The sequence below is a fragment of the Anomaloglossus baeobatrachus genome, chromosome 11 (genome assembly GCF_048569485.1).
Source record: "Anomaloglossus baeobatrachus isolate aAnoBae1 chromosome 11, aAnoBae1.hap1, whole genome shotgun sequence".
Lineage (NCBI taxonomy): Eukaryota > Metazoa > Chordata > Amphibia > Anura > Aromobatidae > Anomaloglossus > Anomaloglossus baeobatrachus.
The window spans coordinates 60922408-60946388 of record NC_134363.1 but is presented as its reverse complement, the minus strand read 5'-3'; the positions used below and the strand labels follow the sequence as shown (position 1 = coordinate 60946388).

Here is a 23981-nt window from a genome sequence, read left to right as displayed (position 1 = left end):
CGTTGGGTGAGAGACATTTTGTCTCACGGTTACAGGATAGAGTTCAGCTCTCGTCCTCCGACTCGATTCTTCAGAACATCTCCGCCTCCCGAGCGAGCCAAGGCTCTGCTGCAGGCGGTGGGCATTCTGAAGGCAGAAGGAGTGGTGGTCCCGGTTCCTCTTCAGCAACAGGGTCACGGTTTCTACTCCAACCTGTTTGTGGTTCCAAAGAAGGACGGGTCCTTCTGTCCTGTTTTGGACCTAAAACTGTTCAACAAACACGTAAGGACCAGGCGGTTCCTGATGGAATCCCTCCGCTCCGTCATCGCCTCAATGTTCCAAGGAGATTTCCTAGCATCGATCGATATCAGGATGCTTATCTCCACGTACCAATTGCTCCAGAGCATCAGCGCTTCCTGCGCTTCGCCATAGGAGACGAACACCTTCAGTTCGCGGCACTGCCGTTCGGCCTGGCGACAGACCCAAGGGTTTTCACCAAGGTCATGGCTACAGTAGTTGCGGTCCTCCACTCTCAGGGTCACTCAGTGATACCCTACTTAGACGATCTGCTGGTCAAGGCACCCTCTCAAGAGGCATGCCAACACAGCCTCAACGTTACTCTGGAGATTCTCCAGAGTTTCGGGTGGATCATCAATTTTCCAAAGTCAAATCTGACACCGGTCCAATCGCTGACATATCTTGGCATGGAGTTTCTTACTCTTCCAGCGATAGTGAAGCTTCCGCTGGACAAACAGCGGTCACTACAGACAGGGGTACAATCACTCCTTCAAGGTCGGTCACACCCCTTGAGCCGCCTCATGCACTTCCTGGGGAAGATGGTGGCAGCAATAGAAGCAGTCCCTTTCGCGCAGTTTCACCTGCGTCCTCTTCAATGGGACATCCTACGCAAGTGGGACATGATGCCGACGTCCATAGACAGGAACGTCTCCCTCTCTCAAGCAACCAAAGCTTCCCTTCGGTGGTGGCTTCTTCCCACCTCATTATCGAAAGGGAAATCTTGCCTAACCCCATCCTGGGCGGTGGTCACGACGGACGCGAGTCTGTCAGGGTGGGGAGCGATCTTTCTCCACCACAGGGCTCAGGGTACGTGGACTCAGTAAGAGTCCTCACTTCAGATCAATGTTCTGGAGATCAGGGCAGTGTATCTTGCCCTAAAAGCGTTCCAACAGTGGCTGGAAGGCAGGCAGATCCGAATTCAGTCGGACAACTCCACAGCGGTGGCTTACATCAACCACCAAGGTGGGACACGCAGTCGGCAAGCCTTCCAGGAAGTCCGGCGGATTCTGCTGTGGGTGGAAGCCACAGCACCCACCATATCCGCAGTTCACATCCCGAGCGTAGAAAACTGGGAAGCAGACTTTCTCAGTCGCCAGGGCATGGATGCAGGGGAATGGTCCCTTCACCCGGACGTGTTTCAGGAGATCTGTTGCCGCTGGGGGATGCCGGACGTCGACCTAATGGCGTCTCAGCACAACAACAAGGTCCCGGCATTCATGGCGCGGTCTCACGATCACAGAGCTTTGGCGGCAGACGCCTTCGTTCAGGATTGGTCGCAGTTTCAACTCCCTTATGCGTTCCCACCTCTGGCACTGTTGCCCAGAGTGTTACGCAAGATCAGGTCCGACTGCCGCCGCGCCATCCTCGTCGCTCCAAAATGGCCAACGAGGTCGTGGTACCCGGATCTGTGGCATCTCACGGTAGGCCAACCGGGGGAACTATCAGACCGACCAGACTTGCTGTCTCAAGGGTCGTTTTTTCCTTCAGAATTCTGCGACCCTCAAACTGATGGAGTGGCCATTGAGTCCTGGATCCTAGCATCTGCAGGGTTATCTCAAGGGGTCATTACCACTATGAGACAGGCCAGAAAACACACATCTGCCAAGATCTACCACAGAACGTGGAAGATATTCTTATCTTGGTCCTCTGCTCAGGGAGTTTCTCCCTGGCCAATTGCCTTGCCTACTTTCTTTCCTTCCTGCAATTCGGTTGGAAAAAGGTTGTCGCTCGGTTCCCTTAACGGACAAATCTCAGCGCTCTCTGTATTTTTTTCAGAAGCGCCTAGCAAGACTACCTCAGGTACGCACGTTCCTGCAGGGGGTTTGCCGCTTAGTCCTTCCTTACAAACGACTGTTAGAACCCTGTGATTTGAACAGGGTGCTGATGGTTCTGCAGAAACCACCATTCGAGCCTATGAGGGATTTTTCTCTCTCACGCCTTTCGCAGAAAGTGGTTTTCCTAGGAGCAGTCACTTCACTTCGGAGAGTGTCTGTCGGGGCAGCATTGTCGTGCAAAGTCCCCTTCCCGGTGTCTCACCAGGTCAAGGGGTTCTGCGTCCGGTTCCGGAATTTCTCCCTAAGGTGGAATCCCCCCTTTCATCTCAATCAGGGTATGCGTACCCTCTGTTTGTCTTCATCCAGTTCACCAATGTGAAAAGGATTTGCACTTGATTAGATCTGGTGAGAGCATTCAGACTCTTCATCGATCGTACGGCGTCCCTGCGCCGCTCGGAAGCACTCTTGTCCTTGTCGCTAGCCAGCGTAAAGGGTTACAGGCTTCCAAATCAAGACTGGCTCGGTGGTTCAAGGAACCAATTCTCTAGCTTATCGTTCTGCTGGGCTTACGGTTCCCTCAGGGCTGAAGGTCCATTCTACCAGAGCGGTGGATGCGTCCTGGGCTTGAGGCACCAGGCTACGGCTCAACTTGTGTGTCAGGCGGATACCTGGTCCAGCCTCCACACTTTCACGAAACACTGTCAGGTGCATACCTATGCTTCGGCGGATGCCAGCATAGGCAGACGAGTCCTTCAGGCGGCGGTTGCCCACCTGTAGAAAGGGGCCGTTTTACGGCTCTATTACGAGGTATTATTTTACCCACCCAGGGATTGCTTTTGGACATCCCAATTGTCTGGGTCTCCCAATAGAGCGACAAAGAAGAAGGGAATTTTGTTTACTTACCGTAAATTCCTTTTCTTCTAGCTCTAATTGGGAGACCCAGCACCCGCCCCTGTTTTTTTGTATACACATGTTGTTCATGTTGAATGGTTTCAGTTCTCCGATATTCCTTCGGATTGAATTTGCTTAAACCAGTTTATTGGCTTTCCTCCTTCTTGCTTTTGCACTAAAACTGAGGAGCCCGTGATCCCACGGGGGGTGTATAGGCAGAAGGGGAGGGGCCTTACACTTTTGAGTGTAATACTTTGTGTGGCCTCCGGAGGCAGTAGCTATACACCCAATTGTCTGGGTCTCCCAATTAGAGCTAGAAGAAAAGGAATTTACGGTAAGTAAACAAAATTCCCTTCTTTTCGGTGTCTGTGTTTTTTTTCACTTTACTTACGGGTTGATCATGTCAGCTGTCACATAGACGCTGCCATGATCAAGCCTGGGGTTAATGGCGGTGATCCCCCATCACCATTAACCCCTTGTTATATTACCCTGCCGCCACTGCTACACGGCGGCAGGAAGAGCCGAGGACACTCCCGGTGCTGCCGCATAATGGATGCGACAGTGCCGGGGCAGCTGCGGCTGATATTCTCGGCTCCCGGAGGGGGAGTGAGGTGGGGGACATTACCCCTGCCCCTCTCCCTCCCCAGCCTGAGAATACCGGGCCGCCGCTGTGTGCTTACCTCGGCTGGACGGTAAATATGCAGCGGAGCCCACGTTCTTTGTTTTCTATATTTCCGTTTTCTTTCTATGTGTGTTCTATGTGTCTGTGTCTATGTGTTCTATGTCTGTGATGTGTTCTGTGTCTGATGTGTGTGTGTTTACTCTGCTCCGCTTCCTCTTCCTGTAATGACATCACTTCCCTGCAAAACCGCAGCAAGTGATGCACATTACCGGAGGTAAACCGCGAAATACCGCAGGGAATAACGCAGGAAAACGCAGTGAACCGCACAGAATTTGCTGCCTGCGTTATTCCCTGCAGGATTTCACGATTACATTGGAGTCAATGGAGTGAAATCCCGCAGCGATGTGCGGAAAAGAAGTGACATGCACTTGTTTTTGCTGCGGGATTCCCACAGCAAAACATGCAGCTGTCAAATTCCGCCCAGTGCGCACAGGATTTTTTTTCTCCATAGGATTTGCTGGTGATTCACTGCAGAGATGTTATGAACATTTTCTGCAGCGAAACATGCAGCAAATCCGCGAACAATCCGCGGCAAAATCCGGTAAGTGCGCACATAGCCTTACTGCTATTTCAAACAGAGCTTCTTTTCCTTTACTTAGCTGTTGATAATCTAGAAGAATCCGATGCATTGGGTCTACATAAACAGCTGCCAAAAGAATGTTATTTTGTAATAGTAGCTCCTGTCTCCGTTTCATTGATGTAGCAATGCCACTTGCAATTAACCCTCCTCTTTGGGACAGGCGAAACATCAGGTTCTTCCACTCCTTTAAGAAAATACCTGGAGTTAAGTCCTCTGCTTGTAATTTTTTAGTCACTGTAAATGGGTGCTCTAGCAATTTTTCCAGCTCAGTCACCTGATTCCACTGACTTTCATTTAGCGTCAGTTGAGGGTTAGCCATGTCTACAAGAAAGGTTTTCAGTTCAACCAAGCGCTGAATCATTAAGTAAGTACTGCCCCATCGTGTGGCTTGATCAATAATTGCCCCTTTTCCAGCACGTCTCTTCAAAATTGAGTCAACTTTAGGGGTTCTGGCAACAGTAGCCAATTTTCTCGCCTTGCCAATCAGTGCAGCAGTATGTCCTTCTTGCAGACTGTCTCTTATAGCCAGCTGTAGCGTATGCACAACACAGCGCATGTGATGAATGAAAGAACATATTGACACAGTTTCAACAAGATCATCTAAACTATCATGTTGCTGTTCATCTGAAGCAACTTCAGTTTGCTCCTCAGTTACAATACTGTGTTCCTCTATTTCAAACATTTGTGTGTCTGTGGACCCAGAATGTTCTTCCCGCTGCTGGTCACCATCATTACTCTCATTCATTAGCTTAATTGTACTTATCATATTTGAAGCATTGTCAGTTACGACAGAACTTGCTCTTTTTTAAGTTCATAGTCTTGCAGAACCTTTTCCACCAAGACCTGGAGAAACTCACTGGTGTGATGAGCTTTGGTTTCTTTTACTGCCAATGTCTTGGTAACTATTTCATTTTTGTCACAAACAAATCGGACATTGATGGCAAAATAGTTCCCTCTGTGACGTGTGCAGGCATCCATTTTAAGAAACAGAAAGCGTCCCTTGAGAGTTTTTTTTAAGGTCTTTCTTTTGTTTAAAAGCTTCTTCGATTACTAATTTTCTAATACTCTCTCTCTCCAGAGAAACACCAAGCTTGCGGGCCATTTCCCCATTCAGACACATAAAAGCTGGTCGTGAAAACAATGAAATAGGCACACTATCCTTTACAACAAGCTCTATGATCTGTTTTTTAAATGTATCTACTGTCATTGTCACAGTAACTATGTCACTGACAAAATATCTTGCAACTGATGGCTGCAAAGTTCTCTGCTCCTTTGTTTGGCTGGAAGAGCTGGGCACTGGTTCATTGGTTTGGATGCAGTCTCTCATCCACTGCTTTCAGTACTTCTGGATGAAAGCGCTGTAAATGTCTCTAGATTAGAAGCTCTGCTAGGAGCATTTTTATCTTTGCCTGAATATGCACTCATCTTGGCTTCACAGCATTTGTTTTCGTCTGGATCATTTCTCATACACGGACAGACATAATGTTTTCTATCTTGAGTGATGGTGAAATGTTGAAATACAGCTGATTTAATGTGATGCTTCTTTGACATTCTCAGGTTTTTAATTCTGCATTCACAATCCAAATGACAATTGTTTTTCCTAAAAACAATTGTACAAAATTATTGCCAGGTCGTACAACTGATATAGTGGTCAGTAATACTGTTATTATTCCTCATGTACTCACAGTTAACTGATGCAAAGTTTGTTGAAAGGATAATACTTCTGAGTCTTCCTCTTCTGAGTAGCAGGCAGCTGTGAGATGCTTGGAAGACGCACACCTAGTATGATCTAGTCTAGAGGAGGAGCTTTACTACTAAGAATTTGCAACACATTTTCACTTTCAGTTTCATACATTGTAAGTAGGGGGGTTGGGGCAGCAATGAGGTTAACCAAGTATAAGATTAGATAAGGGCAGTGGAGAACAGTGACACACAAGAAGTAAGGGTACCTTCACACTTTAGCGATGCAGCAGCGATCCGACCAGCGATCTGACCTGGTCAGGATCGCTGCTGCATCACTACATGGTCGCTGGTGAGCTGTCAAACAGGCAGATCTCACCAGTGACCAGTGACCAGCCCCCAGCCAGCAGCGACGGGCAAGCGACGCTGCGCTTTCACGGAGCCAGCGTCTGGAAGCTGCAGACACTGGTAACTAAGGTAAACATCGGGTATGGTTACCCAATGTTTACCTTAGTTACCAGCGCACACCGCTTAGCTTAGCGTGTGCAGGGAGCAGGAGCCGGCACTGGCAGCGTGAGAGCTGCGGACACTGGTAACGAAGGTAAATATCGGGTAACCACCTTGGTTACCCGATGTTTACCTTGGTTACAGCTTACCGCAGGCTGTCAGATGCCGGCTCCTGCTCCCTGCACATTCAGGATTGTTGCTCTCTCGCTGTCACACACAGCGATGTGTGCTTATCAGCAGGAGAGCAACAATAAAAAAACGAACCAGGGCTGTGTGTAACGAGCAGCGATCTCGCAGCAGGGGCCAGATCGCTGCTCAGTGTCACACACAGCGAGATCGCTAATGAGGTCACAAAAAACGTGACTCAGCAGCGATCTCAGTAGCGATCTCGCTGTGTGTGAAGTACCCCTAAGAAATGTCTCTATCTCCAGCAGAACTGCTTATCACTGTTGTTCATAGTTTGATAGAACATATATATTTGAGTAACATTTATAAAATTCATATGAAAGTTCAATTATGAAATATTAATACATTTTTTTTTTAAAGCTGGAGTCGGTACATTTCTACCGACTCCAACCAAAACTAACTCCGACTCCAACTCCACAGCCCTGATCATCTGTCCACAAGTTTTTGGCTTACATTTTGGCAAACTGCAGTCTAGCTTTGTGTCAGCAGTGGGGTCCTCCTGGGTCTCCTCCATAGCATTTCATTCAAATGTCAAAAGATAGTACGTGCTTCTTTAATTTATTGGAACTTTGAGGCTGCTAATCTACCATCCAGACTATCCTGCGTTGCAACCTTTCATCAACTTTTCTCTGTTTTCCATGTCCAGGGAGATTAGATGGTGCCATAGGTTGTAAACATCTTGATTATGCTAAGCACAGTGGACAAAGGAACATTAAGATCTCTGGAGATGGACTTGTAACCTTCAGACTATTTATATTTTTCAACAATTTTGCTTCTCAAATCCTCCGAGAGTTTTCTTCTACTTTTACTGTTTCCAGTGCTTTGTGTGGCTCACACAGTGCAAAGATTGCGTTGACTTCTCCCCTTTTTATCTGGTGTCAGGTGTGATTTCGTATTGCCCACACCTGTTACTTTCCTCACGTGAGTTTGAATGAACATCACATGCTTGAAACAAAGTTATTTAACCACAATTTTGGAAAGGGGCTAACAATTTTGTCCTGGACATTTTAGGGTTTGTGTGAAATTAGGCCCAGGTTTATTAGCCTGGATTCCACTGCTGTACTGCAGACTGCCAGCACAGAGTAGTGTGCACCATCCCCGAGGGTGGAAGGAAACCGAATGTCTGCTTATTAGGAAGTGTGCGTATGACATGTGCAGGGATCATCTAGTGCACCTGCTTATTGCATGGTGTCCCTGCGATTACTTTAAAGCATTCCCATTTCTGTTGTGTTAAAGGGAACCAATCAGCAGGATTTTCATGTATAAAGTGCAGGCACTGCCATACTGGCACTAGCATGCTGAATCAAATCATACCTTCTGTTTACACATTGGATCTTTGCTTGTAGATAAAAAGTTATTAAAGGTCCAGAAATGAGTGCACTGGATGAGGCGCATGTGCATTGGGGTGGGGCTTTGTGGGTCAGGTCTTCGGTAATAATTCCTCCCCTGCCTCCCCTCTGTTTAAATATCTCCCCTCTACCGCCGCGATTAACACTATGGTTTCACGCATGCGCAGTATTATTTTTCAACTTTTTCTCCAACTCTTCAATTAAATGGTGTCTGTAACCACACATGCGCACACTGCAATCTCCACTGCCACTTTACTGAGGACTCTGCAGAAATAACTGAACGGCGGTGGAACGCTGGCTGATAAAAAAAAAAAATAATAAATAAATCTGTGCTTGCCGCCACTAATGTTCTTCCTTATTTTTTTTTTTTTTTTTTTTCCCTTTAATGGAAAGACAGTCAGCTTATGTTATGTATCTGATTTGTATCCAAGGTAAAATCTGTAATCAGAAAATATATACTGTATTGTTTGGACCCTAGGACGCACTACAGGTTTAGACAGCAGAAAATGGGAAAAACTTTTTCCTGTTAATTAAAACTTCCCTGAAAGTGTAAAAATGAAGAGGCAAATATCACTAATTTTAATGTATTAGGGTAGACTAGAAAAGCAATTTGTGTTTCTCTGCGTTTTGTGTATTATACACAGTTTTGCTTCATATCCACATACAGCTCTGCTATGCGCCTGTGTATGAAGACATGCACAGCTCTGCTATATGCACAATGTAGACACACACAAAGCTCTGCTATATGCGCAATGTAGACACACAGCTCTGCTATATGCGCAATGTAGACACACAAAGCTCTGCTATATGCGCAATGTAGACACACACAAAGCTCTGCTATATGCGCTATGTAGACATGCACAGCTGTTATATGCGCAATGTAGACATGCACAGCTGTTATATGCACATGTAGACACACACAGTTCAGTTATGTGCATCTAGACACACACAGTCTTGCTATATGCGCATCTAGACACGCACAGTCTTGCTATATGCGCATCTAGACACGCACAGCCTTGCTATATGCGCATCTAGACACGCACAGCCTTGCTATATGCGCATCTAGACACGCACAGCCTTGCTATATGCGCATCTAGACACGCACAGCCTTGCTATATGCGCATCTAGACACGCACAGCCTTGCTATATGCGCATCTAGACACGCAGAGCCTTGCTATATGCGCATCTAGACACGCACAGCCTTGCTATATGCGCATCTAGACACGCACAGCCTTGCTATATGCGCATCTAGACACGCACAGCCTTGCTATATGCGCATCTAGACACGCACAGCCTTGCTATATGCGCATCTAGACACGCACAGCCTTGCTATATGCGCATCTAGACACGCACAGCCTTGCTATATGCGCATCTAGACACGCAGAGCCTTGCTATATGCGCATCTAGACACGCACAGCCTTGCTATATGCGCATCTAGACACGCACAGCCTTGCTATATGCGCATCTAGACACGCACAGCCTTGCTATATGCGCATCTAGACACGCACAGCCTTGCTATATGCGCATCTAGACACGCACAGCCTTGCTATATGCGCATCTAGACACGCGCAGCCTTGCTATATGCGCATTTAGACACGCGCAGCCTTGCTATATGCGCATTTAGACACGCGCAGCCTTGCTATATGCGCATTTAGACACGCGCAGCCTTGCTATATGCGCATTTAGACACGCGCAGCCTTGCTATATGCGCAGCTAGACACGCACAGCCTTGCTATATGCGCATCTAGACACGCACAGCCTTGCTATATGCGCATATCGAGAGACACGCACAGCCTTGCAACATGCGCATAGCGAGAGACACGCACAGCCTTGCAACATGCGCATAGCGAGAGACACGCACAGCCTTGCAACATGCGCATAGCGAGAGACACGCACAGCCTTGCAACATGCGCATAGCGAGAGACACGCACAGCCTTGCAACATGCGCATAGCGAGAGACACGCACAGCCTTGCAACATGCGCATAGCGAGAGACACGCACAGCCTTGCAACATGCGCATAGCGAGAGACACGCACAGCCTTGCAACATGCGCATAGCGAGAGACACGCACAGCCTTGCAACATGCGCATAGCGAGAGACACGCACAGCCTTGCAACATGCGCATAGCGAGAGACACGCACAGCCTTGCAACATGCGCATAGCGAGAGACACGCACAGCCTTGCAACATGCGCATAGCGAGAGACACGCACAGCCTTGCAACATGCGCATAGCGAGAGACACGCACAGCCTTGCAACATGCGCATAGCGAGAGACACGCACAGCCTTGCAACATGCGCATAGCGAGAGACACGCACAGCCTTGCAACATGCGCATAGCGAGAGACACGCACAGCCTTGCAACATGCGCATAGCGAGAGACACGCACAGCCTTGCAACATGCGCATAGCGAGAGACACGCACAGCCTTGCAACATGCGCATAGCGAGAGACACGCACAGCCTTGCAACATGCGCATAGCGAGACACGCACAGCCTTGCAACATGCGCATAGCGAGAGACACGCACAGCCTTGCAACATGCGCATAGCGAGAGACACGCACAGCCTTGCAACATGCGCATAGCGAGAGACACGCACAGCCTTGCAACATGCGCATAGCGAGAGACACGCACAGCCTTGCAACATGCGCATAGCGAGAGACACGCACAGCCTTGCAACATGCGCATAGCGAGAGACACGCACAGCCTTGCAACATGCGCATAGCGAGAGACACGCACAGCCTTGCAACATGCGCATAGCGAGAGACACGCACAGCCTTGCAACATGCGCATAGCGAGAGACACGCACAGCCTTGCAACATGCGCATAGCGAGAGACACGCACAGCCTTGCAACATGCGCATAGCGAGAGACACGCACAGCCTTGCAACATGCGCATAGCGAGAGACACGCACAGCCTTGCAACATGCGCATAGCGAGAGACACGCACAGCCTTGCAACATGCGCATAGCGAGAGACACGCACAGCCTTGCAACATGCGCATAGCGAGAGACACGCACAGCCTTGCAACATGCGCATAGCGAGAGACACGCACAGCCTTGCAACATGCGCATAGCGAGAGACACGCACAGCCTTGCAACATGCGCATAGCGAGAGACACGCACAGCCTTGCAACATGCGCATAGCGAGAGACACGCACAGCCTTGCAACATGCGCATAGCGAGAGACACGCACAGCCTTGCAACATGCGCATAGCGAGAGACACGCACAGCCTTGCAACATGCGCATAGCGAGAGACACGCACAGCCTTGCAACATGCGCATAGCGAGAGACACGCACAGCCTTGCAACATGCGCATAGCGAGAGACACGCACAGCCTTGCAACATGCGCATAGCGAGAGACACGCACAGCCTTGCAACATGCGCATAGCGAGAGACACGCACAGCCTTGCAACATGCGCATAGCGAGAGACACGCACAGCCTTGCAACATGCGCATAGCGAGAGACACGCACAGCCTTGCAACATGCGCATAGCGAGAGACACGCACAGCCTTGCAACATGCGCATAGCGAGAGACACGCACAGCCTTGCAACATGCGCATAGCGAGAGACACGCACAGCCTTGCAACATGCGCATAGCGAGAGACACGCACAGCCTTGCAACATGCGCATAGCGAGAGACACGCACAGCCTTGCAACATGCGCATAGCGAGAGACACGCACAGCCTTGCAACATGCGCATAGCGAGAGACACGCACAGCCTTGCAACATGCGCATAGCGAGAGACACGCACAGCCTTGCAACATGCGCATAGCGAGAGACACGCACAGCCTTGCAACATGCGCATAGCGAGAGACACGCACAGCCTTGCAACATGCGCATAGCGAGAGACACGCACAGCCTTGCAACATGCGCATAGCGAGAGACACGCACAGCCTTGCAACATGCGCATAGCGAGAGACACGCACAGCCTTGCAACATGCGCATAGCGAGAGACACGCACAGCCTTGCAACATGCGCATAGCGAGAGACACGCACAGCCTTGCAACATGCGCATAGCGAGAGACACGCACAGCCTTGCAACATGCGCATAGCGAGAGACACGCACAGCCTTGCAACATGCGCATAGCGAGAGACACGCACAGCCTTGCAACATGCGCATAGCGAGAGACACGCACAGCCTTGCAACATGCGCATAGCGAGAGGCACGCACAGCCTTGCAACATGCGCATAGCGAGAGACACGCACAGCCTTGCAACATGCGCATAGCGAGAGGCACACTGTACATTACCACATTGGGCAGTTCCTTCCAGGCATGTGACTGGGCACATGACCTGAAAGGTACTTCAGTTAATTGGGTGGAAAATTTTTCAGCTGCTTAAGGCTGGTTTCACACTACGTCTTTTTAACATCCGTTGAAAACGTTATTTTAGCGGAAGTACGGATCCAGTGCAAATGCGTTTTCATTTCAATGCATTTGCAATGGACTCGCGTTAACATCCGTTCACCTGCGTTTGCGTGCGTTATAGTGAGGATCCAGTGACTTGCAGTTTTTTAACATGTTTCAAAAACGCTACTTGTAGCGTTTTTGAGCTGCGTCCAAATACTGCAAATTGCTGGATCCTGACTAAACAGCATGCAAACGCATGTGAACGCTGGCGTGCTGATAGACAGGATCCTGCTTTTGTACTGAGCATGCCCAGAAAGTACTGAGCATGCCCAGAACCAGTCTCGCGTGATCTGTCTGTCTCTCCTCCTCCCTCCCTCACCCTCTCTCTCTATTTCTGTCTTTCCCCCTTCCTCCCCTCCCTCTCTCTCCCACCTGAGAGCTGCGGACACTCGTAACCAAGGTAAATATCGGGTAACCACTTCTCTTAGTTACCCGATGTTTACGTTCGTTACGTGTGCAGACAGCCCTGCTCCTAGCAGCTGCAGACACTCGTAACCAAGATAAATATCGGGTATCCAAGGCCGATGTTTACCTTGGTTACCAGCGTCTGCAGCTGTCAGAAGCCGGCTCCCAGTCTAGTTCCCCTCACTCCCGATCACATGACTCCAATGCCCGCCCCTAAACATCCAGTGCAGGATCCTGCAAAATAACAGATGCGTTTGCATACGTTATTTGCTGTAAAAGCAGGATCCGTATTTCCGCTAAAATAACGTTTTCAACGGATGTTAAAAAGACGTAGTGTGAAACCAGCCTAAGCTGTGCCTCCGTTTCATCTCCTGGCAGCTTCGTCTCCAGCTCTGCACTGGTCACATAGATCAGGAGGGGAGGGGGCAGATCTTTGTGATCGGAGAGCACACTGTGTGTTTATGCTTCTCCATCATGGGAAACTGCCTCTGGACTATACGATGCTCACACCGTTTAGCAAGAGTATTTCTTATTATAAAAAAAAAAAAGAAGTCTTACAGTCCGAAAAATGAGGTAATTACATTTTATTTTCTGGTCACGACAGGGGGCATTGTGAGTGCTCTACTGTTTCTGACCATCTGATTTATTTTTATGAGAAATTCCTGCACATGGCAAGTTCTTGAGACAGAAAAAAGAGAATTGAGACCTCGTACTTTGTCTTGTAAGTCCCAAAAGTCAGACCCTATCGCCTGCAATAGCCAAATCTGATTTTTTTTAATGAATGAAACGTGAAATGTGATTCACACAGTGCAGGAGTTGTATAATATAAGGGCACCTGCCAGTATTTTTCTTGGTTGGTATACACTGCGCCTAAGGGCGGTTTAGGTGTTGGCAGGTAGAACAATTATGAACTTTTGGCTTGTGTCTTAATGTTGGTTTGTGGGCGTTTTTTTTTTTTTTTTTTTTTTTTTTTTTATACCAGTATGTCCTCATGTTACCTGTAGAGTTTCATACTTCATGACATTTTTCATTTTTGGTCATCTTTATATTAATACTTTCAAACCAGTTTGCCTGAATTATCTCTCCCTTTGTTGGTGCTGGCTTTTAATACTTTCTATAAATTACTTACTCTTTTGGCGTATTAGGTCAGCGTCTAGATCAGTTTTCTATGTTACTACAGGTTTGTACCACGTTTGTGAGTTATCCCTTGTGGGTAGGATATGGTGGTTAGGGAGTCACTCAAAGGATTGTGGGTAGTTTATTGTTCACTGGGGATCTCACTGATGGGACCACCTTTAGTTCCCAAGATGGTCAGCCATCTGCAAATCCTCTGCACACATTCTCAATGTCCGCCTGGCAGCGTATAACACTTGTTCACACTGCTAGACTGTTCAGAGATGCATCCTACGAATAAGAGGATCAGTAACACCAAGTTGCACATTTCCAGAAGGCATGACCGCAGCGTGGCCTAGCTGCTAAATAACTCGGGAGCCTTGACATGTCCTCTCTAACCCTCTCTTATCCATTTCCTACCCCTGAAAGATGGATTAAAACCACAAATGTTACATAGTTACTTAGGTTGAAGAAAGACCTAGGTCCATCTGGTTCAACCTCCTCCACCAGTTCTACATTTTGTCCCTAAGGCGGGCTTTGCACGTTGCAACATCGGTAACAATGTGTTACCGATGCTGCAGCGATAGTCCCGCCCCCGTCGCACGTTCGATATCTAGTGAAAGCTGCCGTAGCGATTATTATCGCTACGGCAGCTTCACATGCACATACCTGCCGTGCGACGTCCCTCTGGCCGGCGACCCGCCTCCTTCCTTAGGGAGCGGGTCGTGCGGCGTCACAGTGATGTCACACGGCAGGCGGCCAATTGAAGCGGAGGGGTGGAGATGAGCAGGATGTAAACATCCCGCCCACCTTCGTCCTTCTCATTGCAGCCGGCGGCAGGTAAGGTGAGGTTCCTCGCTCCAGCGGCTTCATACACAGCGATGTGTGCTGCCGCAGGAGCGAGGAACAACATCGCACCTGTCGCTGCACCGGCATTATGTAAATGTCGGAGGCTGCAGCGATGATACGATAACGACGCTTTTGCGCTCGTTCATCGTATCAAAAAGGTTTTGCACGTTGCGATATCGACTGCGACGCCGTATGTGCGTCACTTTCGATTTGACCCCATCGACATCGCACGTGCAATATCACAACGTGCAAAGCCGCCCTAAGTCATTTATAACCAACAATGTTGTGTGTACTGAGGAAATCATCCAGCCCTTTTTTAAAAGCTGTTATAGAGCAGTCAGACTGTGGAATGCCCTACCACAAGAGGTAGTAATGGCAGATACTATAACAGCTTTTATATCAGGGCTGTATGATTTCCACAGTACACACAACATTGTCCGTTATAAGTGACTTAAAGACAAAATGTAGAACTGGTGGAGGAAGGTTGAACTAGATGGACCTAGTTACTTAGGTTGAAAAAAGACCTATGTAACTATAGTGTCAGCCATTACTACCTGTTGTGGTCGGTATTCCACAGTCTGACTGCTCTAACTGTAAAGAACCCCTTCCTATTTAGCTGCCGGAATCACTTTTCTGCCACTCGCAGTGAGTGCCCCCTGGTCCTTAGTACTGTCTTTGGAAGGAATAAGTCATGTGTCAGTCCTTTATATTGACCACACATGTATTTATACATATAAATGAGATCTCCTCTGAGACGTCTTTTTTCTAAGCTAAACATATCTAACTTTTTCAACCTGTCATCATGTGGGCGGCCTCCATTCCTTGTAATAGTTTAGTTGCCTGCCTTTGAACTGACTCTAACTTCTGAATGTCCTTTTTTAAAATGTGGAGCCCAAAACTGGTTCCCATATTCCAGATGTGGCCTTACAAGTGATTTATAGAGGGGTAACAATACGTTGGGATCACGGGATCTAATCTCTTTTTATACACTTTAAAATCTTGTTTGCTTTAGCAGCTGCTGCCTGACAATGTAATTTTGTAAAAGTTATTTTTTTAATACACACACATGATAAATTTATATTCATAAGACCCCAAATATTAATGTTAACGACTGGTCGATCATGAACCTCTGCACCAGTCATTCAACTGCTGGAGATAGCCGAATGCAGCACTCCCGTTTAGAATGAATAGGGCGGCCATGCACGTGATTGACCAGGGCTACCTAGTTTGACGAGTCTGTGGGGGTCCCAACAATTGGACCCCAAGCGATTGGGAAGTTAATTTCAAAAGAACCCTCTTAAAAATTGTGACCAGCCTTGTAAAAGTGAATTTACCTTAAAGGGGTTGTACGAGGGGCTGCTAAGTCTATGGCTTTACCCAGACAGAAATGAGATAGGAGGATGAAACTTTACACTTATTCCACATACTCTCCACTGATGACAACACACTTCTTATCTCGATATTCCAAGCTCTGTAAGCCTAGCAAAAAGGATTTCGGTTGTGCCTCAAACCAGGCATCCATAGCAGCCATGGCATCAGAAATGGTGTGAAATTTGTTACCCTTGAGGTGTTTCTTTAGATTTGGAAACAGATGATAGTTGGAGGGAGCTAGATCTGGTGAATAAAGTGGGTGGTCACAAGCTGGAAGCCCAGCTCTGCCATTTTTTCCGTGGTCGCTTGTGCTGTGTGAGCGGAGGTGTTGTCTTGCAGGAACAAGATTGCTTTGGACAGCTTGCCGTGCCTTTTGGCCTTCAGAGCTGCCTTCAATTGGTCTAAAAGTTCAATGTAATACCTTGCATTGATGATGGAACCCTTTTGAAGGTAGTTCACTAGCAGCACGTCCTCCTTATCCCAGAACACAGACACCATTACCTTAGTGGCTGATTTTTGCACCCTGAACTTCTTTGGTCGAGGAGAACCACTGTGCCTCTACTCTTTTGACTGCTCCTTGTTTTCAGGGTCATGCAAATGAATCCAGGTCTCATGCATAGTGACCAGTCGCTCCAGGAAGTTCTTATCAGTCCGGAAATGCTGACAAATGAAGCGGGATGTTGTCACTCGCAGCTTCTCTGATCTGTTGCCAGACATTTGGGGTCCCACTTTGCAGATCGCTTCCTCATGTCCAAATGTTCTTGGATAATGACACAAACACGTTCCCGGGAAATCCCCATGATGTCTGCTATTGCTTTAGCTGAAATTCATGGATTCTCTAGTATGAGGTTGTGCACAGCATCAACGATCTCCGGAACAACAACCGCTCTCGGTCGTCCAGGACGTTCCTCATCATTGGGGCTGAAGTGGCCCGTTTTACATTTGGCAACCCAGTTCTTAACTGTGGAATATGAAGAGCATTGATCCCCCAATGTCTGCGACATATCACCAGGAATATCCTTCCCGGACTTTCCTTGCAGAAACAAGAATTTTATCCCTTCTCTCAGTTGCTGTGAATATCGCATTAGCCTCCGATGTTGTTTTCCCGCGTGCGTAGAACACTGTTGCCATAAGCAACAAACACAACATTTTGAAAACATATATTACACACATAAGACTTTCATGTGATGTAACAAAAAAAGATCACAAAGCCAAAGACTTATCAGCAGCCTCTTGTCTGTGCTAGGCACAAAAGTCTGCAGTCACCTGAATATATTACGCCAGTGTATTCCTCTCTTTGTAAATTGCTATCTCTGACCCTTATGTGCATTTGTTTCCATTTGATTCACAGCAAGTCTGTATGTTCTCATGCATTGAACAGTTCATTAGTGTTTTTGGGGAAGTGGCTACATTTGTTTCTGCATTTTACACTTCTATGTGACAGATGATTTTCAGTCACTGACTGGAACAATGTGTTTATTTCTTACAGTGAGACATGTTTTGGAAATTTGACCTGCATACAAGTTCGCACGTGGACACTCTGCTGGAGAGAGAAAATGTCACTCTCTATGAGCTGCTGGATGAAGAAGATGTGCTGCAAGAGTGCAAAGTGGTCAACCGCAAACTGGTGGAATTCCTTGTCCAGCCGCAGCACATGGAGGAGCTGGTGACCTGCATCACCCAGGAGCCGCCCAGCGACATGGACGAGAAGCTGCGCTACAAGTAAGCACGGGGGAGCTATTCACCATCGTCGTGTCCCATCGCCATCACTGCACTATCCCAGAGATCGGGCTGGCTTATTGTACATAACACTGTGAACAATACATATGAGATTAGCCTCTCTTTAATTACAGGTATCCCAGTGTATCATGTGAGATACTGACAGCGGACGTAACACAGATTAATGACTCTTTAGGAGAAGATGAGCATCTACTGAAGCGTCTATATAGCTTCTTACAAAACGAGGAGGACTTGAATCCGTTGCTAGCCAGCTTCTTCAGCAAAGTCATGGGAATACTCATCAACCGCAAAACAGAACAGGTAACGCATACAAGTCACACACACGTCACTCATGAAAGCTAGTCCCGAGAATTACAGGACATGCTTTCCATTGCAGGCAGTAAGTTCAGCCCTTTTATAAGTGAAGATTAAAAAGTAGAGCTGTGTGCGTAGGTTTGCACAGATGATCCTGGGTGTGTTTGGTGAGATCATCCTCTAAAGATTGTTGGACAGATCGTAAAGCAGGGACCTATCCTGCATGGCAGAGGCAGTGGAAATGCAGATACCATGATTGCCTGATTTTGTAATTGCCGTATATTTTGTTTTATAAGGCACCAGATTATAAGACACACTCCAAATTTAGAGAAAAAAAATGGGGTCCGTCTTATAATTTGGTGGTGTTTTACCGGGGAGGGAACGGCAGTGGTAGTGGAGTGGGGGTCCCAGGAGGCAGGGGCGGGGTGGACCGGGGCTATGGTGCGGCGGGTGTCCCACATGCTCGCAGCGCTGTGAGGCAGAGAAAACATCCGACAACTGTCGGTGGTGCGGGCTTCAAAGAAATGACACCCGGAGTCAGCGCGTGTGCAGATTGAGCTCTCGCCTCAATGACAAGCCAAGGTCTCATCTTTGTACGCGCCACCTCCGGGTGCCATTTTCCTTAAGTCTGCTGCCGTGATATCAATGGGCCGGAGGCGACTGGTGCATAGATGAGATCTTGAGCTGAGAGCTCCATCTAGGCATGCTCCGACTCGCAGCGCTATTTTTAAAGCCCGCACTGCCAACGCCTTTAAGATGGCCTTTGCCTCACCACAGCTCGCAGAGCACTGCCCGCCCGCAGCACAGGGCAGCGCACTGCCCGCCCGCAGCACAGGGCAGCGCGCACTGCCCGCCCGCCCGCAGCACAGGGCAGCGCGCACTGCCCGCCCGCCCGCAGCACAGGGCAGCGCGCACTGCCCGCCCGCCCGCAGCACAGGGCAGCGCGCACTGCCCGCCCGCCCTCAGCACAGGGCAGCGCGCACTGCCCGCCCGCCCGCAGCACAGGGCAGCGCGCACTGCCCGCCCGCCCGCAGCACAGGGCAGCGCGCACTGCCCGCCCGCCCGCAGCACAGGGCAGCGCGCACTGCCCGCCCGCCCGCAGCACAGGGCAGCGCGCACTGCCCGCCCGCCCGCAGCACAGGGCAGCGCGCACTGCCCGCCCGCCCGCAGCACAGGGCAGCGCGCACTGCCCGCCCGCCCGCAGCACAGGGCAGCCCGCAGCCCGCCCGCAGCACAGGGCAGCCCACTGCCCGCCCGCCCGCAGCACAGGACAGCCCACTGCCCACCCGCTTGCAGCATTGCCCCTGCCTCTTGCGACCCATCTCCACCACTCCCCGGTTACATTCGCATTATAAGACGCACCCCTTATTTTCCCTTAAGGTGCATCTTATATCTGAAAAATAGGGTTCTTGAAATTCCTTTACTATAACTCGGTGGCGTTTTTCTTAAACCTTTGGCAGTTACCCCTAGAAAGTTGTGAATAGTTGACACCTGGTTTTGAGCATTCCTTTTGCTGATAGTGTCTGTGCACCATTGGAGATAATTGGACAGAGTCAGACTTTACAATAACACGCCCCACCCAACCCCTAACAACCAGCCGTCAATTTATTCATGAACATCTAGGAGGGAAAATCAGACTGATTCATTGAACTGAAGCTCCAGAATTGTAAGGGGAATACAATTATTAAAATAAACCTCTACATGTGACCCTGACATTACAATTCTGTTGGTTGCCATTAGAAACCCCTAATTAACTTTTTGATTCTCTGCCCTTAACCCTTTAAGGAATGTAAGTTGATTCAATGGGAATGGTTTCAGTTGAATTCTATGAGACAAATATGTCCCTTTGTCCTCAAAAGGGTTAAAGCTGAGGTTAGACAGGTTTTTTTGGACAGAGATTTTTCACATCATGAGCTAGTAATTGGTTTTTCAGTTTCGGACTGGAATGTCCACACATGACTCCGCACTGAAATTCTAAAACGTCATTGTAGCTGCTTTCATGAGATCGTGCAGCTGCTGTTGCGGAGAGCCAGCTGTCAGACACAGCCAGACTCCCAGTAGAGAAGGCAGTGATGGTTTATTACCACCTCACCTCTACCTTCCTGTGGCTGTGAATACACCGGCTGAATAGCGCTGCGATGATTGTTTATAGGCAATCACAGGAGCAGCTGAGGAGAAGCTGTGCTGAACCAGGAAAGGGTGAGTAGCCGCTCAATATAATTTTAACCAATTATTGGCCGATATGGTGAAAAATGCTCTTCCTGGGAATCGTCTTCCGCAATAAGGCAGGTATATTTTTCCCTGCTCATATCACTGTACTGTTCCTGATGTAATGCCCATAGTTTCACCAGTGAAGATCTGCAGGGCGAGGCGTGTGCAGCCCAGGAATGCTGGCATCTCTGCAGAATTGTGAATGCTGCTCTGCCCTGTAATACGTGTTGATGCAATGATTTCAGATAATTATGCAATTAGGATTACGATACTTCATTACTCAACTCAGGGTTAAAAGTTAAACACAAGTATAGATTACATAAAACGAAGGCCATAGTAGGGTCTTCAATTCTGCTGAATAGCATTTTGCAAGGATTTTTTTTTTTTGCTGTTGGAACATATTTGTCTTCAGTCCATACCTATTGATTTTGAGGCTGTGCAATGTCCAGTTTTTGCTTTATGTAACAGGCACTTGTATTGGGGTTTGCTGTCTGGAGTCAGTACGACTCTACACATAGGCTTTTTTGGCCGGTTGCCCCATAAAGCATTAAATGGGTTGCTGTGCGCGAGTTGTATATACTGGTATTACATACTTGAGACATGTTTTTATTGCAGCCGGATGACAGGGTTGGGTAGAGGAGCTCTTGTTTACCCGGTTGTGTAAAATCTTCAATAACGTGTGCTTACACTTCTGTGTGGGCCGCACATTTCACAAGCTTAGGCTGCTTTTACACTACATTTTTTTAACATGCGTTATGAACGTTTTTTTGCTGTAAAAGCAGATCCTGTTTTTACAAAGAAAAATGCATGCAAACGCATGTGTTATTTTGCAGGATCCTGCCACTTGAAGTTTATGGGCGGGCATTGAAGTCATGTGATTGGGAGTGAGGGGAACTGAACGTGATAGACTGGGAGCTGGCATCTGACAGCTGCAGATGCTGGTAACCAAGGTAAACATCGGGTAACTAAGCGAAGTGCTTTGCTTGGATACCCGATATTTACCTTGGTTACGAGCGTCCGAAGCTGCTAGGAGCCGGGCTGCCTGCACACGTAACCAAGGTAAACATCGGGTAACTAAGCGAAGCGCTTTGCTTGGTTACCCGATATTTACCTTGGTTACGAGCATCCGCCGCTCTCAGGTGGGGGGAGAGAGGGAGGGGGAGAGAGAGACTGATCACGCCAGGTTGGTTTCTGGGCATGCTCAGTAGAGCAAGTAGGATCCTGTCTATCAGCATGCCAGCGTTCACATGCGTTTGCGTGCATTATAGTCAGGATCCAGCGATTTGCAGTATTTGGACACAGCTGAAAAACGCTACAAGTAGCGTTTTTGAAAAAAGTTAAAAAACTGCAAATCGCTGGATCCTCACTATAACGCACGCAAACGCATGTTGACGCGAGTCCATTGCAAATGCATTGAAATAAAAATGCATTTGCACTGGATCCGCTTTTGCGTTAAAAAAAACTTTCAGGACGCATGTTAAAAAAGCGTAGCGTGAAAGCAGCCTTACCTGGGAGCGTACCTGACACGTTTTGTCATTTGATTCCGCCGTTAGTTTATAGATATACTCCTTTATTTGTCTTTGTCAGCTGTGTACCATCTTGTGCTTTCTATTGCAGATTATAGCCTTCCTACGTAAGAAGGATGACTTTGTAAACCTGTTGCTGCGGCACATTGGCACGTCGGCAATTATGGATCTGCTGCTGCGGCTCCTGACGTGTGTGGAGCAGCCTCAGCTGAGGCAGGATGTATTCAATGTAAGAAGAAACCTTACAAACTGTTTTTAGCCATGTATGAATTGACTTTAAGGCCAATTGTATCCACGACATTGACTTTTCTGGTGCTGATCTACGTACAAAAAGTTACAAAATGTGACACTTTTTACTGCACCGCGACTATCGTGTCTGCCGTTGACAGACTTGTGTGCCTGTTTACTACTTATTTTTGTGTGCTACTTCGACATCATGAATAATGCGCATATGACCACTGCAGCCAATCACTAGTGTTGGCGATAATGCAGAGATACATGGCACAAGACCGCCTTGCCCAGCAAATTGGATACTACAGTAACGTGCACATCACCGCTGCAGCCTGCCAACAGAGTTTGGGGACCGTGGCAGCTCTTTAGTGCTGGCACACAGTTGGGCTTGTAAATCTCCATTTTTGCCATTTTTGTTTTTGATCATGAGTACTATTAATTTCCTTCTTTTTTTTTTTGCGTCTGCCAAGTAAATTCCTTATGGTTTTAATAGGCAGGATAGTGTAATCTACCTCTGTATGCTATATAACAAAGCAGACCTTTGAATAAATTGTTTAGAAAAGGGCAGATACTGCAAAAATAAGCAGTTCTCAAATATACATTCATTCAAAACTTCCATAAGTACTTTTTTTTTTTTTGCTTTCTATTCCCAGTAATGGTTTCAACACAATCAGGTCAGGGGGTTGCCCCTTTTGGTGCTTAAATGGGATGTCCAGTCATAGCATATAATAGCTAGCCACAGATGGGCACCCCCAGCTTTCAGCTGATATTTACTTTGACTGTTGCTGGCTGTAAACTCATTGAATGGCCGTTCTATTCGGTCTGTAGTGGCCCTTGCTGGGTGCTGCAGAATAAAATAAGCACTTATCAGTGGGGGTGTCAGGTTCAGGGGGTGTTATTATTATTAATAATAATAATAATAATAATAATAATTATTATAATAATAATAATAATATTATTATTGCGCCATTAACTCCATAGCGCTTTACAAGTGAAAAAGGATACACAAAAACTAGTACAACAATCATTAACAGTACAAAACAGACTGGTATAGGAGGAGAGAGGACGCTGCCCGCGAGGGCTCACAGTCTACAGGGAATGGGTGATGGTACAATAGGTGAGGACAGAGCTGGTTGCGCACTGGTGTGTACTGGACTGAGTGTCACTGCAGGTTGTTGGCTTGTTGGAAGAGATGGGTCTTCAGGTTACTTTTGAAGCTTTTCACGGTAGGAGAGTCTGATATGTTGGGGTAGAGTGTTCCAGGGTATGGGGGAGGCACAGGAGAAATCTTGTATGCGATTGTGGGAAGAGGAGTAGAGAAGGAGATCTTGTGAGGATCAGAGGTTGCGTGCAGGTAGGTACCGGGAGACTAGGTCACAGATGTAAGGAGGAGACCGGTTGTGAATGGCTTTGTATGTCATGGTTAATGTTTTGAACTGGAGTCATTGGGCGATGGGAATCCAGTGAAGGGATTGGCAGAGTGGTAAGGCCAGGGAATAGTGAGGGGAGAGGTGGATTAAGCGGGCTGCAGAGTTTAGGATAGATTGGAGGGGTGAAAAAGTGTTGGAAGGGAGGCCACAGAGCAGGAGGTTGCAGTAGTCGAGGCGGGAGATGATGAGGGCTTGTACTAATGTTTTTGCTGATTCTTGGTTAATGATATGATAATCGATAGATAAATCTTCAACATACTGTAACTGGACCATTCCTTTAAAACGCCAATTTAGCTTTTTTTTTTTTTTTCAGCACTGGAGTGGCATTTTAAATTTAAAGTCCCCTGCCTCCGGTCTTCTACACGCCCTCCGACAGCTTCATCCCTTCTCAGCGTCCCTCCGATCCCATGGCATCATCTTATGCTTGTAACTTCTGACTGGCTGGAAGTTCGAAGCGCTCACTGCAAGTCTATGAGAGC

At 47.8% G+C, this 23981-nt stretch overlaps 1 protein-coding gene across 5 annotated transcripts in view; it reads left to right on the top strand.

Annotated features, from left to right (window-relative positions):
• PPP6R1 (protein phosphatase 6 regulatory subunit 1) overlaps positions 1-23981 on the top strand; it is a 206548-nt gene that overhangs the window by 33903 nt on the left and 148664 nt on the right. For all 5 annotated transcript variants that reach the window (XM_075328119.1, XM_075328120.1, XM_075328116.1 and 2 more), the window contains exons 2-4: positions 17560-17792; positions 17924-18110; positions 21933-22070. In XM_075328119.1, coding sequence (XP_075184234.1) covers positions 17566-17792; positions 17924-18110; positions 21933-22070 — 552 coding nt within the window. In that variant the 5' untranslated portion in view covers positions 17560-17565. The remainder of the gene's footprint in view (positions 1-17559; positions 17793-17923; positions 18111-21932; positions 22071-23981) is intronic.